The sequence below is a fragment of the Anguilla rostrata genome, unplaced genomic scaffold (assembly GCF_018555375.3).
Source record: "Anguilla rostrata isolate EN2019 unplaced genomic scaffold, ASM1855537v3 scaf0997, whole genome shotgun sequence".
NCBI classification, from domain to species: domain Eukaryota; kingdom Metazoa; phylum Chordata; class Actinopteri; order Anguilliformes; family Anguillidae; genus Anguilla; species Anguilla rostrata.
Window position 1 is genome coordinate 1 of NW_026986350.1, and position 19,770 is coordinate 19,770.

The 19,770-nt window shown below is 48.6% G+C and overlaps 1 protein-coding gene and 1 pseudogene across 1 annotated transcript; both read right to left on the reverse strand.

Annotated features, from left to right (window-relative positions):
* Window positions 1–119: 119 nt before the first annotated feature.
* LOC135246969 (interferon-inducible GTPase 5-like) lies at window positions 120–1,630 on the reverse strand. The gene has a single exon (XM_064320245.1). It carries the CDS (start codon window positions 1,607–1,609, stop codon window positions 263–265), a length of 1,347 nt encoding a protein of 448 aa, XP_064176315.1. The 5' UTR covers window positions 1,610–1,630; the 3' UTR covers window positions 120–262.
* Window positions 1,631–12,562: 10,932 nt separating this feature from the next.
* Window positions 12,563–14,017, reverse strand: LOC135246970 (interferon-inducible GTPase 5-like; annotated as a pseudogene).
* Between the last annotated feature and the right edge of the window lie 5,753 nt (window positions 14,018–19,770).

Genomic DNA, 19,770 nt, shown 5'->3' on the forward strand with positions numbered 1-19,770 from the left:
GGAAGTGTCACTGTCTTTTTTTCTCACTCAATACTGTATTTTTGTACTTCCCCCCACTTTTTTAAATAGTCTTCTGCAGCTGTTACGGGGAACCGACTTCTTCATGGAAAGAAGGGAGAAAGAGAAGACTCTTTTTGGATATTTGCAATGAGCTTATTTCCAGAACCAATGCATCGTCACTCAAGACCTGATCTCATAATGCAGCAAGTGATAATAACAACAACGGAGCCAAGTTCAGCAAGCGTTGCCAAGAAATATCACTTCAAATCATTTTGCACTTTTTTAAAAAAAAGAGCTTTCTTATGTCTGAAGTAATGTTCACGGTGCAAGAAATACATGAAAAAGTAATAAACAAAAATATCAAATTAATGCAAATGCGTAATGCAACATGTACAGTACAGAAAAGAATTAGGCCACCTCCGGTTTTTTTTTTTTGTTTTTCTCTTAAATTGGTCGCGAAGAATTCAGTTCCCCAATCTGCCCCCCCGACTGCAGCTGCCACCACCCTTTCTGCATCGGCGGCCATGTCGTCGATGGCGCCATTGAGCGCCAGGAACATGGTGGTGAAGGAGCGGCTGGCGGACTTGGTGGTCCCGGGCAGCGCCATCTCCACCACGCGGGCACCGGTGGGCTTCTGCTTCTCTGCGGCCGCCAGCAGCTTCTTCACGGCACCCTTGGTGACCTCCTGGGAGAGGGGGCAGGCGCGCAGGGCCTTGAGCCGCGCCCCGTCCCTCCCCCGTCGGCGGGCCAGCCCCTCCAGCGACGCGTCGTCCAGGCCCAGCGAGTCGCGCGCCTTGCTCAGGATCCGCACCCCCACGCCGGCGTCCACCGCGGAGGACACCAGGGGCATGGGGATGGCCGAAACGCCACCCGAGAGCGAGGCCGCCGCCCACAACAGCGCCTTGAGGGCGTCCCGCTTTCTGGTCACCACGGCGACGGACAGGGCCGGAAGGGCCAGTGGGAGGGCGGCAGCCTTCACCTCCGGGACGTCCCGCCACATTTCCTCCAGGAGTTCGGGGAAGTCCAGGGCCTCCAAGGCGGTGCCACGTACCAGGAAGACCCTCGGGGAAGCCAGGCCCTCTGACCCCAACGCCTCCTGGCTGGCTTTCCGCCTAGGCTCCATGGACTCCCGCGAGTCACGCTCAGAGGCCAGCAAGGCGAAGTACACAGCCTCCCTCTGGAGCGATCTGGCCTCCCGCCACACGAGGGCGCTGTTGCTGCAAAACCGCATCTGAGAGGACGTCACGATGACGGCATTGTAGCGCAGGAACTTGACTTTCTTGTAGTCCTCTGGGTCAAAGGGAGAGCCATCAGGGACCACGGGCAGGTCCCACAGTCGGATGTCTGGGTGTTTGGGTTTTGGGTAAACTATCAGCTCCTTTTGGGGGCTGGGGGAGGGGAACTGGGCCGCCCCACCGTCCCCGGGCCCCAGGCCGCGGAGGGAGTTGAGGAGGGTGGTTTTCTCCGGGCTGCTCTCCCCCACCACAGCGATGTTCACCCTGCTGATGAGGAGGTCCTCCACCGCCTCCTTCACCTCGGAGGGCCCCTTCTTCTCCACGAACTCCTTCAGCACCTCCAGGAGGTTCAGGCTCCTCAGCACGTCCGCCATGGAATCCGTCCTCAGCTGCAAAAAAAATACCAGACACTAACAAAATGACAAATCGCACCATTTTTCAGGAGTGGCCTGGTCCTGATCCCCAGAGGTCCAGGGTCTGCTGGTTTTTGTTTTCGCCTTAAAAACGAAAACCTAGAAACCAGACGATGTGCGTTAACTGTGAAATCAACTGCTTTAATCGATCGACTAAGTGCCGAGTAGAAATAAAAATGCAGATATTTTGCGGGTCTCCAGGGCCATAGCTGTGAACCCCTGACTGTGATTTACCTGCTAATAACTTCAATAGTATTAGGTAACGTGTTAGGAGGACAGCTGAGAATGCTTTTAAACTGTATGACTTTATGGAACGCAATTTAATATGTTGTGGCAGACGGCAGGGAGAGGTGAGGGGAGTGGTAATTGAGGGCAGATACGTTGCCGCCCGCTGGCTCCACCCCCGAGCCTTATATGGACTTCCTGCCCCAACGAGGCAAGCCTGGGCCTAATTAAGCCATTAAGGGCAGAGGGATAAAAGGGGAAGCGGAGTGCACGAACGGCGCAAAGTACCGTGAGGGAAACGCGTGTTGTGGAGAGTAAGAGAGAGCAAAAAATATCTGTGTGATTACCTGTTTTGACCCGGACTGTTTGACTAACCCCGCTGTGTACCGAACTGTTTTGGCTGAGGACCTGGTTTTTGGATATCCCTGGATTACGGAAAAGGACAACGAGAACGGATTGTGGACTTTGGATTGGTTGCTGAATTTCCCCTTCCCCTCCTTGTGTAAATTTTCCCTAAATAAATCCCCCAATTTCACTCCAGTCGTGTTTCGTGTGATTGTTTGGTTATTGAATTGGTGACGTGGAAACCCCACACCCGTGAGCCTGCCACATATGGTGGAGAATGCGGGCACTACCCAAGCTCAATAACTAAACAGACACGGAGCATAATGGAAGCCTTAGTGAAGCAACTAGTGGAGACCAACATAGCGCAGCAGGCTATGCATCGGGAGTTGCTGGAGGAACAGCGTCAGCAGACCGCTCTCCTGCGAGCTGAACTCAGCCAGCTAACCGCCGCCCATGCTGCCGTGGCTGCCAGCGCAGCAGTCTCCCATCCTAAACCCAGTATGTTTCTGCTGAAACTAACAGAAGCTGATGACATCGAGGCTTACCTCCAAGCCTTTGAGAGGACGGCGGCTAGGGAGAAATGGCCCCAGGCGCAATGGGCCAGCCTGCTAGCACCCTTCCTGTCAGGCGCGGCACAGAAGACCTATCAGGATCTGACGGCTGAACAGGCGACGCATTATGAGGGGCTGAAAAAGGAGATCCTGCGCCGGTATGGTTACACACTGATCGGCCGGGCGCAACGGTTCCATGATTGGACGTATATGCCACAGCGTCCCCCGATCACAAATGCATGATCTGATTAGGCTGACCAAGAGCTGGCTAACGGCGGAACCACTGACGACCACGCCCCTCGGAAAGTGGTCATAGATAAATTTCTACGCTCTCTCCCATTTGAAGCTAAGAAGTTGGCAAGCCAAGCTAACCCACAGAGCGCGGATCAGCTGGTGGAACTGGTGGAAGGTCAACAGGTGGCTTTGGAGGTCCTGGGGCAGCGGACGCCACTGAAGGCGGAACCCTCCGCTCGCCGAAAGAGCGGAAAAGGACGGAGGACCATGCCTGGACCACGACCAGGGATGGAGGGACCCCGATGGTCAGCTCCCCGAACGACGCCCTTCCTGAACACAGACGGCAGGAAGTGCTACGAGTGTGGTGAGCCGGGACACATCGCCTGGAGCTGTCCAAACCGTGATGTCCAGATGCCTTCGGCCTCAGCCAGTGAGGTAGCCACCGGACGTCCCTGCGGGTTGCTGATGACATGCTGGGGCGGAGAAAAGTAGTCCTACCCCTGTTACCCCCGGTAAGGGCCAATGGAAAGGACACCACAGCACTTTTGGACTCCGGGAGTATGGTGACCCTGATCCGCCCCGACTACGCCCAGTCCCCGAACCTGACTGACACCGTGGCCATCACATGTATACACGGTGAAACTAAAAACTACCCTACACACTCCTCCACCTACAGACCACAAAGGGACAACACACGGGACCAGCGGGAGTCTCCCAAACCTACCGGTGCCGGTCCTTATCGGGAGAGATTCCCCGATGTTCCGTCCACTGTGGGCCAGTATGTCCGGAGACGTGGGGAGACGGGGGAACCAAAAGGGAGGAGGAAGCCGGGGAGGCGGGAGGGACACCAGAAGGGTGATAGCCAGATGTGTGGATTCCAGGAAGTGGACCCCCAGGCGTCAACAGAACCCCTCTCGGAGGACGATGCAGATGATGCAAGACTGGAGGAGGGTGAGGCGAGTCTGGACAGCATATTCCCAATGGATCACGAGGTGCACCAGAGCCCGCCTCTCTAATGGGCCGGTTTGGGACGGCCCAGTTGGAGGATTCCAACCTGGCCAGCGCTCTCCAGCAGGTGACAGTGGTGGATGGAAAGCCTATCGAGGGGGTAAGTCAGATCACATACCCTCATTTTTCGATAAAGAAGAAATTGTTGTATCAGGTGGTGAAGAAAAACGACGAATGTTTGGAATTGTTGTTGTGTGCCCCGACCCTTTGTACAAACTGTCCTGCAGTTGGCGCACTCCCACCTTCTTGGGGCCCACCTAGGGGTGGAGAAGACCTTAGACCGGATCAAGGCACGATTTTACTGGCCTGGTGTGAAAAGGGCAGTGGAAGATTACTGCCGCAGTTGCCCGGAGTGCCAACAGGTGGCACCAAAACCACACTTTCGTAGCCCCTTAATTCCCCTACCCATCCTTTCAGTCCCTTTCAGCAGGATCGCAATGGACCTGATAGGACCTCTACCCAAGAGCAGCCGAGGTCACCAATACATCCTGGTGATTTTGGATTATGCCACCAGGTACCCAGAAGCCATCCCCCTGCGCACCATGGCTACCAAGGAATCGCACGGGAGCTAGTCATGCTGTTCTCCCGAGTCGGCATCCCAGACGAGATATTAACCGACCAGGGAACCCCGTTCATGTCGCGAATCATGAAGATCTCTGCAAGCTAATGAAAATAACCCAGTTGCGCACCTCAGTGTACCACCCGCAGACCGATGGATTGGTGGAAAGATTCAATCGAACCCTAAAGCAGATGCTGAAGAAGGTGATGGAGGCGGACGGGAGGAATTGGGACCAGCTACTACCCTACCTGATGTTCTCGATCCGAGAAGTGCCCCAAGCTTCAACAGGTTTCTCTCCCTTTGAACTCCTGTACGGGAGACGACCCCGAGGACTACTGGACGTGGCTAAAGAAGCCTGGGAACAGCAACCGTCGCCCCATCGAACCATGGTGGAACACGTGGAAGACATGAGAGACCGGATGGCAACCCTGTGGCCCCTGGTACGAGAACACATGCAGGAGGCACAGGAGGCCCAAGCACGGGTGTACAACAGAGGGGCGCAACGAAGAGACTTCCAGCCAGGCGACAAAGTGTTGGTGTTGGTCCCCACCACAGAATGTAAGTTTTTGGCCCGATGGAACGGGCCATATGAGGTCCTTGAGAAGGTGGGTGAAGTTAATTATAGGGTCAGACAGCCAGGGCGTAGGCATCTGACCCAGATTTACCATGTGAATTTGTTGAAAAAATGGAATGCACGTGAGGTACTATACTCTATTCCCCGAAGAAGGCTACTACAGAGACCAAGCCTGTGGAGGTGCCACTGGGGAGCAGCTGAGCCAAGCACAGAAGCAAGAGCTGAGGGAGTTGGTCGGCCAGAACCAGGATGTGTTCTCCAGTGAACCGGGACACACCGATCTGGTACAGCACCGCATCATCACTGAACCTGGGAAAATGGTGAAATTGAGACCCTACCGCATACCAGAAGCGAGGAGAGACGCCATAAGGGAAGAGGTAAAAATGATGTTGGAAGCAGGAATCATCGAAGAGTCGAATAGTGAGTGGTGCAGCCCCATAGTGTTGGTGCCGAAACCAGACGGCACCATTCGCTTCTGCAATGATTTTAGAAAATTAAATGAAATCTCAAAGTTCGATGCCTACCCGATGCCCCGAATTGATGAACTAATAGAACGGCTGGGGACCGCCCGGTTTATCAGCACGCTTGACCTGACAAAGGGTTATTGGCAGGTGTCCTTAGCTCCCGAGGCGCGGGAGAAAACTGCTTTTGCCACCCCTGACGGGCTGTTCCACTACAGGAAGCTGCCCTTTGGATTGCACGGGGCCCCACCCACCTTCCAGAGGTTGATGGACCAGGTTCTCCGTCCCCATCGTGAGTATGCCGCGGCCTACCTTGACGATATTGTAATCCACGGGAACGAGTGGGAGATCCACCTAAACCAGGTGAATGCAGTTTTACAGGCCTTAAGGGGGGCGGGGCTAACAGCTAACCCAAAAAAATGTCGACTCGGCCTACGGGAGGCTGAGTACCTGGGGTACACGATCGGGAGGGGATGTGTAAAACCCCAGGTGAAGAAAGTGGAGGCGATTCGGGACTGGCCACGCCCCCGCACCAAGAAGCAAGTACGCACGTTTGTGGGGTTGACGAGCTACTACAGGAGATTTGTTCCCAACTTTGCCTCCCGAGCCAGCCCCCTGACGGATCTGACCAGGAGCCATCTGCCCGCCCAGGTGATATGGACCGAGGAGGCGGAGAAAGCCTTCCAGGACTTAAAGGGAGCACTGTGTTCTGGACCCGTGCTGGTGACTCCAAACTTCTCCAAACCACTGGTGGTGCAGACCGATGCGTCCGAAACAGGGGTGGGGGCCGTCCTATCACAGCTACAAGAAGGTGAGGAACACACAGTCGTATACATTAGCCGGAAGCTGTTACCACGGGAGCAAAGATATTCCACTGTGGAGAAAGAATGTCTAGCGATCAAGTGGGCCCTAGAAACGCTGAAGTATTACTTATTGGGACGGCACTTCACCCTCGTAACGGACCATGCACCACTGGTTTGGATGTCGCGTAATAAGGACAGTAACGCCCGGGTCACCCGCTGGTTCCTGTCCTTACAGCCCTTTGCGTTCTCTGTCATCCACAGATCAGGTGCAGCCCATGGAAATGCCGATGCCCTCTCCAGGAGGGATGCTCTAGGGAGCTGGACCGCCCCTCCCTCCCGGTCGGAGCTGAGGGGGGGGGTGTGTGGCAGACGGCAGGGAGAGGTGAGGGGAGTGGTAATTGAGGGCAGATACGTTGCCGCCCGCTGGCTCCACCCCCGAGCCTTATATGGACTTCCTGCCCCAACGAGGCAAGCCTGGGCCTAATTAAGCCATTAAGGGCAGAGGGATAAAAGGGGAAGCGGAGTGCACGAACGGCGCAAAGTACCGTGAGGGAAACGCGTGTTGTGGAGAGTAAGAGAGAGCGAAAAATATCTGTGTGATTACCTGTTTTGACCCGGACTGTTTGACTAACCCCGCTGTGTACCGAACTGTTTTGGCTGAGGACCTGGTTTTTGGATATCCCTGGATTACGGAAAAGGACAACGAGAACGGATTGTGGACTTTGGATTGGTTGCTGAATTTCCCCTTCCCCTCCTTGTGTAAATTTTCCCTAAATAAATCCCCCAATTTCACTCCAGTCGTGTTTCGTGTGATTGTTTGGTTATTGAATTGGTGACGTGGAAACCCCACACCCGTGAGCCTGCCACAATGTATACAGAATTCTCACAAAAACATGCTTTTGTGAAATGATTCAGTTATTACTTTTAAACACTTTTTTTAGAAATTGTTTGAAATTATATTTGAAATACTGAGAATACTGAGTATTTAAATCACAAAATGTATTTAAGGAGCATTTGCCTTTATTCACAATTATTTTCAAATGTCTTTAAAAATACTGAATTTTCAAATAAAAGGGGTTTGATTTAATTAAATTATTTGAAAATACTTTCACAACATAAAGCTGGTGGTGCAACATACGCAATTGCACCAAGCTGTTGAAAGACTTGAGAAGCATTGGATATGCGAGAACCTATCAGCTCTGAAATTTGATCGTTTTGTCCAATTTAGAGGAAAGTATATTGACTAGAATGGGTCAGGTGACTGCTGACGGCCCCAGTCCAACTGTACCGATTTCCATTGTTAATGGTAGTGAGTATGTACGGATGAATTTTATTTTATCTGTGTCTAACCTTACAAAATGTAAAAGAAGGAACTGTCTGCATGGCTGTCGAACTCTCTGACCACAGATAAAAAGAGGAAATACAGTAAAAGCCACTAACTTTAAAAAGATTTCATGGGAAGAAACAAACTGGCAAGTAGCTTATCAAGACTTCTGAGTTTGCCATTCCCCCTGCAAAGACATGTACAGGCATTTACCGTCTGTTAGAGGCAGCGCATGGGTTGTTTAAAATTGCTGACATAGGCTACCATTGCCCAAATTCAACCCCTAGCCCCAAGGAGTATTGTACAAAGAACTCTGGGATATTTTAAATATTTTACAATTGCATTTGTAATTTAATACATTTACATTACATTACATTCATTTGGCAGACGCTTTTATCCAAAGCGACGTACAAGAAGTGCATTTTCATGATCGTAGACAACTGCTGAACACGGGTTCAGTAAGGTACAATTACTTATTTTGTACAGCTATTTCTAGCCGAGAACAATGAACACTATCCTGGTCTAACATCTGCAAAGCCAAACTAGGCAGAAAATTAAGCTAGAGTATTAGGACAAATACAATTTACCAAGAAGTGCAGGGATGGGGCAACATGTAACAAGTGACAGGAAAAAGGGTTTTTTTTTTTTTATTTAAAAAAAAAAAAATATATATATACACAGCATGGTGGTGGTTATTCTAGGTATAGTCTGAAGACATGAGTCTTCAGGCCACGGCGGAAGATGGATAGTGAGGGGGAGGTTCGGAGAGGGACGGGGAGTTCGTTCCACCACTGGGGAGCTAGGGTGGAGAAGCTCTGTGATCCCTTTGGGCGGGTGGGAGGGTTACAAGACGCCCTGCTGCTGCAGAGCGGAGTGGACGAGCAGGCACATAGAATTGAGTCATGTCCTGCAAGTAGATGGGGGCTGTCCTGTTGGCGGCAGTGTAGGCAAGGGTCAGGGCTTTGAATCGGATCCTGGCAGCGACCGGTAGCCAGTGAAGTGATCGCAGCAGAGGAGTGACGTGGGAGAATTTGGGGAGGTTGTAGATGAGCCGGGCAGCGGCATTCTGAATCATCTGTAGTGGCTGTATGGCACAAGCTGGCAGGTTTGCAAGGAGAGAGTTGCAGTAATCAAGGCGAGAGGTCACCGTAGCCTGGACGAGCAGCTGGGTGGAGTGCGTCGTCAGGTATGGTCGAATCCTCCTGATGTTGTATAGGAGGAATCTGCAGGACCTTGATGTTGCCTTGATGTGTTCCTTGAGGTCCAGTTGGTCATTCAGGACCACCCCCAAGCTCTTGGCAGAGTGAGAGGCAGTCACTGTGGTGCCATCAACCGTGATTGAGAGTTCACGAAGCAAGGAGGTCTTGTACGGGAAGAAGAGCAGCTCAGTTTTGTTGAGGTTGAGCTTCAGATGGTGGCTGGCCATCCAGGTGGAGATGTCAGCCAGGCAGGAAGAGATCTTATCATTGACCAGTGTGGCCGAGGGGGGGAAAGAAAAGAAGAGTTGTGTGTCATCTGCATAACAATGATAGGAAAAACCATGTGAATTAATGACTGAACCAAGAGATCTGGTGTATAAGGAGAACAGCAGAGGACCCAGTACAGATCCCTGCGGCACTCCCGTAACAAGTGGATGAGAAGCAGAGGCAGACCCCTTCCAGGTGACCTGGTAGGTCCTATCTGCAAGATAGGAAGCGAACCAAGACAGGGCAGTCCCGGCAATTCCCATCCCAGCCAAGGTGGAGAGGAGTATTTTATGGTTGACCGTGTCAAAAGCTGCAGACAGGTCAAGAAGGATCAGGACAGAGGAAAGGCGTGAGGCTCTTGCAGTGGCAAGTGCCTCCGTCACAGCTAGGAGTGCAGTTTCTGTTGAGTGCCCAGATCGGAAGCCAGACTGATGAGGGTCTAGCAGGTTGTTCTGATGGAGAAAAGAGGTTAATTGTTTAAGAACTGCTCGTTCGAGGGTTTTGGACAGAAAGGGTAGAAGGGATATGGGTCGATAATTTGCTACATCGGAGGGGTCTAAGGTGGGTTTTTTGAGTAGTGGGGTAACACGAGCCGTCTTAAAAACAGAGGGAACATGACCAGAGGAGAGAGAGGAATTAACAATGGAATTAATACATTTTTAAAAGGCTCTAAATACTATTTGAAAAAGTATTTGATTTCCCAGGAAAGCATTTATTTAAAGGAATGTATGTTTTTATTACTGTTTGTGAAAGTATTTGGTTTTGTCAGGGATTCGGGGGGTTGGACCCAGGCGCAGAGTAAAAAAACACGGGAGACTCCAAAAGGAAAATTCAAACAAAGACTTTACTTAACAAGCAGGGAACAAACAAAAAGCCACGAGGGACAAAACCACAAACACAAAAAGATTCTTAAGAACTGAAAAAAACAACGGAACACGGGCAGGGCGGAACACAGGCAGGACAGAACACGGGCAGGGTGGAACACACACAAGCAGGAACGCAGGCAGAAACACAAGGAACCAGCACTCGAGTCAGGAAACAAAGAACTTAAATAGACAAGGGTAACAAAACACAGGTGAACTCAAAGAACAATCAAACCAGAAACATACAATGAAACGGAGGGGGTAACAAGACACAGGTGGGAACAGTGATAGAATAATTAAAACCAATAATACAATTAACACAGGGTGGGAGAACGAACTGAAACACAAAACTGAAGTGCCGCCATCTGGCGGCCAAAAGGGGAAAAACAGAAACAGAAAATGCGGAACCGTGACAGGTTTTCCAATAAAATATTTTAAATAAATACAAATACAAAATATTTCATAAATACTAAAGTGTGGGTGTGAATTACCTTTGTTGTAATTGTTATCTTTAATGTACTTTAGAACTGAAAAAGCACCATCAGCTGGCGGACATGGCCGTCTTCTCTCTGCCCAGCAGGAGAGGGCACTAGCAGACATGGCGGTTCAAAGAAATGACATACGGATCAAGAAAATCCAAACAAAACATTCTGGCAGATAACGGAATCTTCCAAAACATCCACTCAATCAGCCTAACAACAATTGGGCGAACTTTGAAAAAGCACCATATCACAATGAAACAAATTTACTTGGTGCCTTTGCTAAGGAATGAAGATAGAGCGAAGGCTTTGAGGGTGGAATATGTTCAGGTATGTGCACAGCAATGTTGCAATACTACAGTAGCAAATACTTTAGCGACCCGTCCTCTATAAATGTGTAGACTGGTTGACATTATGCCCTAGACATCACATTAGGATTATGTACGTATGTGAGTAGGCCTGCCCATTGGTCTCAAGGGATCTAGGCAAACTAGGCACGTGCCTAGGGTCCAGCTTCGCCAGGGGGTCCATTCAGCGCTGTCAGGCCTTGCGTGCGCCCCTCTCCTCTTGTTTTCACCTGTCTGTGTATTTGCCCTTGTTGGCCGGGGTGCTGCGTGCTGTCGTGAGTAGCAGTCCTGATTGCACGCAGCTGTTCGCAGTCCTTAAGAGGGCAAGGATGATGGGCGTTCACTCTCTCTCTCCGCCAGCTGGAAGCCTGACTGCCACAGACGCTGCTGCACTTTTTACCCGTACACATTTTTATGCTTTAGTTAGCACACCCAAACACTTCAGGCACCCAACACCTCCATGCACACTGATTAGTGACGCTGATATAGTTAGTTTGGTTTCGGTTTGGTTTGGTTTTGTTCTCTTTTTCAATAAACACTTGTTATTTCCTTCAACTAAAGTCTGGTGTCCGTTTCATGTGTCGGTCCTTGAGCCGGGTCGTCACATTAATTGGGGGCTCGTCCGGGATTGTTTGTGGATCGCAAACGTGTCCCTTTTTGATATTTAATTAGCACAGATAAAGTGTTATAATCGGTTTGCCACGAGGCTCTCTCGATTCGCATTAAGCAGAGCTAGTGTTTGCTTCCTGGTTTGTATGTAGGCGCGGATGTGCGCTGGCGTTCTGGCCTATCAGTGGCGAGTGTGGTACACAATGTGTTGGTGAGCTCTGTTTATGTGCTTGCATTGTGCAGACCAGCAAGTGCGGATCTGTTTGGATAGCCCCTTTGAAGGAATAACGTAATTGAGTTGAATTGCTGTAACGTTGAGCTTGAGTTAGGCTATATTAAAAACATTTCTTTTCACACATGTGGCATTGTGTTTGTTTTAGAAGGAGCTTGGTTGAAGTTGAAAGTAAAGCGTTCTAAATTTTTACGCCGTTGAGCATACGGGTGGAGAGAATAATTGAACTGTGTTTTCATTACAGCAGAGTTTTTTTCTTTTTCTCTGCTTCAGTGCTGCCATAGAGAGTGGGAAAGTTAAGGGTTTTTGAAGGGAACCGTCAAACAGTGTATTCTTGTCTTTTTCTAAGGCTGAATTAAGTCAATTAGTAGGGTTTTGGGGTGGCACTGTAGCATCTGCACACAAAAAAGGTGATTTCAGAGACATGGCAATTCATTTGGCATCCGAACAGGACATTACATTGTCATTAGCACCCATGCCAGCTGCACTGCCATCTCAAGAGCCAGAGAGTGAGTCTGAATTGGAACATGAGATGTCGTTTCGGGACCTGGTGCAATTAGAGACAGTCAAGCATGACTTTGAAATGCAGAGGTTAAGGCTTGGAAAAAGTAAAATCCGAACAAGATTTAAAGGAGAAAATTGAGTTTGCAAAACTACAATTTGAACAGGATAAGTTGGCTTGAGTGTGAGAAATTTAAAGAGCAAAGTACTAAGACAATCTTTTTTTCTCACTCAATACTGTATTTTCGTACTTCCCCCCACTTTTTTTAATAGTCTTCTGCAGCTGTTACGGGGAACCGACTTCTTCATGGAAAGAAGGGAGAAAGAGAAGATTCTTTTTGGATATTTGCAATGAGCTTATTTCCAGAACCAATGCATCGTCACTCAAGACCTGATCTCATAATGCAGCAAGTGATAATAACAACAACGGAGCCAAGTTCAGCAAGCGTTGCCAAGAAATATCAAATCATTTTGCACTTTTTTTTCATTAAAGAGCTTTCTTATGTCTAATGCAATGTTCACGGTGCAAGAAATACATGGAAAAGTAACAAACAAAAAAATCAAATTAATGCAAATGCGTAATGCAACATGAACAGTACAGGCTGAAAAGTATTAGGCCACCTCCGGTTTTTTTATTTTTATTTTTTTTTCTTAAATTGGTCGCGAAGAGTTCAGTTCCTCAATCTGCCCGCCCGACTGCAGCCGCCACCACCCTTTCCGCATCGGCGGCCATGTCGTCGATGGCGCCATTGAGCGCCAGGAACATGGTGGTGAAGGACCAGCTAGCGGACTTGGCGGTCACGGGCAGCGCCATCTCCACCACGCGGGCACCGGTGGGCTTCTGCTTCTCTGCGGCCGTCAGCAGCTTCTTCACGGCACCCTTGGTGATCTCCCGGGAGAGGGGGCAGGCGCGCACGACCTTGAGCCGCACCCCGGCCCATCCCCGTCGGCGGCCCAGCCCCTCCAGCGACCTCCGGGACGTCCCGCCACATTTCCTCCAGGAGTTCGGGGAAGTCCAGGGTCTCCAAAGCGGTGCCACGTACCAGGAAGACCCTCGGGGAAGCCAGGCCCTCCGACCCCAACGCTTCCTGGCTGGCTTTCCGCCTAGGCTCCATGGACTCCCGCGAGTCGCGCTCAGAGGCCAGCAAGGCAAAGTACATAGCCTCCCTCTGGAGCGAACTGGCCTCCCGCCACACGAGGGCGCTGTTGCTGCAAAACCGCATCCGAGAGGACGTCACGATGACGGCATTGTAGCGCAGGAACTTGACTTTCTCTGTGTACTCCTCTGGGTCAAAGGGCGAGCCATCAGGGACCACGGGCAGGTCACACAGTACGAAGTCGGGGTGTTTGGGGTTTGGGGTTTGGGTGAACTGTCAGCTCCCCTTGGGGACTGGGGGAGGGGAACTGGGCCGCCCCACCGTCCCTGGGCCCCAGGCCGCGGAGGGAGTTGAGGAGAGCGGTTTTCTCCTGGCTGCTCTCCACCACCACAGCGATGTTCGCCCTGCTGATGAGGAGGTCCTCCACAGCCTCCATGGCCCAGGAGGTAAGACCGATTGTCTGGCAGTCAGAGGGTTGCCGGTTCAAACCCCACCCTGGGCATGTCGAAGTGTCCTTGAGCAAGACACCTAACCCCGAACCCCTAACTGCTCTGGCGAATGAGAGGCATCAATTGTAAAGCGCTTTGGATAAAAGCGCTATATAAATGCAGTCCATTTACCATTTACCATTCTTCTCCATGGACTCCTTCAGCACCTCCAGGAGGTTCAGGCTCTTCAGCACGTCTGCCATGGAATCCGTCCTCAGCTGCAAAAAAAACCCAACAAAATGACAAATCGCACCATTGTTCAGGAGTGGCATGGTCCTGATCCCCAGAGGTCCAGGGGCTGCTGGTTTTTGTTTTCGCCTAAAAAACGAAAACCTAGAAACCAGACGATGTGTGTTAACTGTGAAATAAACAGCCAAGTAGCAAAAATGCAGAAAAATGCAGAATTTTTGCGGGTCTCCAGGGCCATAGCTGTCAACCCCTGGCTGTGATTTACCTGCTAATAACTTCAATGAGTATTAGGCAACGTGATGGAGCAGCTGAGAATGCATTTAAACTGTATGACTTTATGGAACATAATTTAATATGTATACAGAATTCTCACAAAAACATGCTGTTGTGAAATGATTCAGTTATTACTTTTAAACACTTTTTTTTAGAAATTGTTTGAAATTATTTTTGAAATACTGAGAATATTGAGTATTTAAATCACAAAATGTATTTAAGGAACATTCGCAATTATTTTCAAATGTCTTTAAAAATACAGAATTTTCAAATAAAAAAGGTTTGATTTAATGAAATTATTTGAAAATACTTTCACAACATAAAGCCGGTGGTGCAACATACGCAATTGCACCAAGCTGTTGAAAGACTTGAAAAGCATTGGATATGCGAGAACCTATCAGCTCTGAAATTTGAGCGTTTTGTCCAATTTAGAGGACAGCATTTTGACTAGAATGTGTCAGGTGACTGCTGATGGCCCCAGTCCAACTGTACCGATTTCCATTGTTAATTGGTAGTGAGTATGTACGGATGAATTTTATTTTATCTGTGTCTAACCTTACAAAATGTAAAAGAAGGAACTGTTTGCATGGCTGTCGAATGCTCTGACCACAGAAAAAAAGAGGAAATACAGTAAAAGCTGCTAACTTTAAAAAGATATCATGGGTACCAACAGACTGGCAAGTAGCTTATCTGTGTCTAACCTTACAAAATGTAAAAGAAGGAACTGTTTGCATGGCTGTCGAATGCTCTGACCACAGAAAAAAAGAGGAAATACAGTAAAAGCTGCTAACTTTAAAAAGATATCATGGGTACCAACAGACTGGCAAGTAGCTTATCAAGAAGTCTGAGTTTGCCATTCCCCATGCAAAGACATGTACGGGCATTTAGGCTACTGACTGTTAGAGGCAGCACATGGGTTGTTCAAAATTGCCGACATAGGCTACCCTTGCCCAAATTCAACCCCTAGCCCGAAGGAGTATTGTACAAAGAACTCTGGGATATTTTAAATATTTTACAATTGTATTTGTAATTTAATACATTTTTAAAAGGCTCTAAATACTATTTGAAAAAGTATTTGGTTTCCCAGGAAAGCATTTATTTAAAAGAATGTATTTTTTATTACTATTTGTGAAAGTATTTGGTTTTGTCAGGGATTCGGGGGGTGGACCCAGGCGCAGAGTAAAAAAAAAGCGGGAGACTCCAAAAAGGAAAATTCAAACAAACACTTTACTTAACAAACAGGGAACAAACAAAAAGCCATGAGGGGCAAAACCACAAACACAAAAAGATTCTTAAGAACTGAAAAAAACAGGGAGGAACACGGGCAGGGCGGAACAGGCAGGACAGAACACGGGCAGGGTGGAACACACACAAGCAGGAACGCAGGCAGAAACACAAGGAACCAGCAGCCGAGTCAGGAAACATTACATTACATTACCTTACAGGCATTTGGCAGACGCTCTTATCCAGAGCGATGTACAACAAAGTGTATAACCATAACCAGGAACAAGTATGATGAAACCCCTAGAGAGAAGTACCGGTCCAAGTACAGGGAACAACCGCATAGTTCAACTTGGACCCTGATGGTTAAACTGATTAACACTAACAACGAGAACGGCGACAACGCAATCTATGGAAAAATAAAAATAAATAAAAATACAAGTAGTCGTTAAGACAGGCGCATCAACTAAGTAACCTATGAAACAGCTGCCTAGTTACAACCCTAAGTTTAGTCATTTACAGGGGGTAGGGAGGGATGGAGAGAGGTGCAGCCTGAAGAGGTGGGTCTTCAGTCGTCGTTTGAAATTGTTCACAGTCTCAGCAGTTCTGACCTCCACAGGGAGGTCATTCCACCATCGTGGGGCCAGAACAGGCAGGAGACATGTTCTGGAAGTGCAGGTGCGAAGAGGGGGAGGTGCTAGGCATCCTGAGGTAGCAGAACGGAGGGATCTGGCTGGCATGTAGGGTTTGAATATCTTGTGAAGGTATGCTGGGGCTGATCCCTTGACTGCCTGGTATGCTAGGACCAATGTTTTGAATTTGATGCGAGCTATAACAGGCAGCCAGTGGAGGGTAGTGAGCTGGGGAGTTACGTGGGAGTGTCTGGGGAGGTTGAAGACCAGACGAGCCGCAGCATTCTGAATGAGCTGCAGGGGTCTGGTGGCAGATGAAACAAAGAACTTAAATAGGCAAGGGTAGCAAAACACAGGTGAACTCAAAGAACAATCAAACCCGAAAAGGAGGGGATAACAAGACACAGGTGGGAACAATGATAGAATAATTAAAACCAATAATACAATTAACACAGGGAGTGAGAACAAACTGAAACACAAAACTGAAGTGCCGCCATCTGGCGGCCAAAAGGGGAAAAACAGAAACAGAAAATGCGGAATCGCGACAGGTTTTCCAATAAAATATTTAAATAAATCAAATACAAAATATTTCATAAATACTAAAGTGTGGGTGTGAATTATCTTTGTTGTAATTGTTATCTTTACTGTACTTTAGAACTGAAAAAGCACCATCAGCTGGAGGACATGGCCGTCTTCTCTCTGCCCAGCAGGAGAGGGCACTAGCAGACATGGCGGTTCAAAGAAATGACATACGGATCAAGAAAATCCAAACAAAACATTCTGGCAGATAACGGAATCTTCCAAAACATCCACTCAATCAGCCTAACAACAATTGGGCGAACTTTGAAAAAGCACCAAATCACAATGAAACAAATTTACTTGGTGCCTTTGCTAAGGATTGAAGATAGAGTGAAGGCTTTGAGGGTGGAATACGTTCAGGTATGTGTATAGCAATGTTGCAATACTACAGTAGCGAATGCTTTAGCGACCCATCCTCTATAAATGTGTAGACTGGTGGACATTATGCCCTAGACATCACATTAGGATTATGCACATATGTGAGTAGGCTTGTCCATTGGTCTCAAGGGATCTAGGAAACTAGGCACGTGCCTAGGGTCCAACTTCGCCAGGGGGTCCATTCAGCGCTGTCAGGGCTTGCGTGCGCCCCTCCCCTCTTGTTTTCACCTGTCTGTGTATTTGCCCTTGTTGGCCGGGGTGCTGCGTGTTGTCGGGAGTAGCAATCCTGACTGCACGCAGCTGTTCGCAGTCCTTAAGAGGGCAAGGATGCTGGGCGTTCACTCTCTCTCTCCACCAGCTGGAAGCCTGACTGCCACAGACGCTGCTGCACTTTTTCCCCGTACACATTTCTATGCTTTAATTAGCACACCCAAACACTTCAGGCACCCAACACCTCCATGCACGCTGATTACTGACGCTGATATAGTTAGTTTGGTTTCGGTTTGGTTTGGTTTTGTTCTCTTTTTCAATAAACACTTGTTATTTCCTTCAACTGAAGTCTGGTGTCCGTTTCATGTGTCGGTCCTTGAGCCGGGTCGTCACATGAATTTGGGGCTCGTCCGGGATTGTTTGTGGGTCACAAACATGTCCCTTTTTGATATTTAATTAGCATGGTAAAGTGTTATAATCGGTTTGCCATGGGGCTCTCTCGATTCGCATTAAGCAGAGCTAGTGTTTGCTTCCTGGTTTGTATGTAGGCGCGGATGTGCGCTGGCGTTCTGGCCTATCAGTGGCGAGCGTGGTGCAGGAAGTGTTGGTGAGCTGTTTATGTGCTTACATTGTGCAGACCAGCAAGTGCGGGTCTGTTTGGATAGCCCTTTTGAAGGAATAACGTAATTGAGTTGAATTGCTGTAACGTTGAGCTTGAGTTAGGCTATATTAAAAACATTTCTTTTGACACATGTGGCATTGTGTTTGTTTTAGAAGGAGCTTGGTTGATGTTGAAGTAAAGCCTTCTAAATTGTTACGCCGTTGAGCGTACGGGTGGAGAGAATAATTGAACTGTGTTTTCATTAAAGCAGAGTTTTTTTCTTTTTCTCTGCTACAGTGCTGCCATAGAGTGGGAAAGTTAAGGGTTTTTGAAGGGAACCGTCAAACAGTGTATTCTTGTCTTTTTCTAAGGCTGAATTAAGTCAATTAGTAGTGTTTTGGGGTGGCACTGTAGCATCTGCACACAAAAAAGGTGATTTAAGAGACATGGCAATTCATTTGGCATCCGAACAGGACATTACATTGTCATTAGCACCCATGCCAGCTGCACTGCCATCTCAAGAGCCAGAGAGTCTGAATTGGAACACGAGATGTCGTTTCGGGACCTGGTGCAATTAGAGACAGTCAAGCATGACTTTGAAATGCAGAGGTTAAGGCTTGAAGTTGGAAAAGTAAAATCTGAACAAGATTTAAAGGAGAAAATTGAGTTTGCAAAACTACAATTTGAACAGGATAAGTTGGCTTGAGCGTGAGAAATTTAAAGAGCAAAGTACTACGACAATCTTTGGTAGGTCGACCTGGGTTTGAGGCTTCTGTACTTCATTCTTTAGATGGGAATTCTGGCTCCTCTGGTTTTGATGTCACCCGCAATCTTTGTCCAATCCCTAAATTTTCTGAAAAAGACCCAGACACGTTTTTTGTGCTGTTTGAGAGACTAGCTAAAGTTCTTAATCGGCCGGAGGATGAACAAGTCGTTATGCTGCAGTCAGTGTTGGTTGGTAAAGCGCAAAAAAATTCTCCTTCGACGTTTCAGAGACTCATGAACAGGGTGTTGGCGGGCCTAGAGGGTTGCGCTGCCTACATGGATGCCGTTGTTGTCTTTAGTGACACGTGGACACAGCAAGCTGGAATGTAATTGGGCAGAGGGCCACTGTTGATGTCCCGGGACAGTGTGGAGCCAACATCTCAATGTGTGCTGCCATTTCCATTACATTACATTACATTACATTCATTTGGCAGACGCTTTTATCCAAAGCGACGTACAAGAAGTGCATTTTCATGATCGTAGACAACTGCTGAACACGGGTTCAGTAAGGTACAATTACTTATTTTGTACAGCTATTTCTAGCTGAGAACAATGAACACTATCCTGGTCTAACATCTGCAAAGCCAAACTAGGCGGAAGATTAAGCTAGAGTATTAGGACAAATACAATTTACCAAGAAGTGCAGGGATGCTGCCATTTCCCACAATGCAGTTGAGGCTCGTGACCCTCTGTTGGGGGCATTCAACTCTGTGCGCCTCATACATTTTCTGGGTGGGCTGCACAACCGTCTCGTACAGCCAAATGCCCAGATGGTGTCCATCATTGTCTGGGACAATGTAAACTTCCATCGTGCATTGGCTGTGCGAGACCGGTTTACAGCCCATCCAGAGTTCCGATCAACATTCCTTCCACCTTACTCCCCCTTTATGAACCCCATCGAGGAGTTTTTCTCGGCCTGGAGGTGGAAGGTATACGATAGGCGTCCATATGAGCAGGCAATGCTCCTTCAGGCCATGGATGAGGCATGCGATGACATTACAGCCCAGCAGTGTCAGGGGTGGATAAGGCACTCTAAAAGATTTTACCAGCGCTGTCTTGCCAACGAAGACGTCAGATGCAACGTCGACAAAATTCTGTGGCCAAATGC

Coding starts and splice junctions, on each gene's coding strand:
- LOC135246969 (XM_064320245.1), bottom strand. CDS start 1,609: ATGGCGGACGTGCTGAGGAGCCTGAACCTCCTGGAGGTGCTGAAGGAG.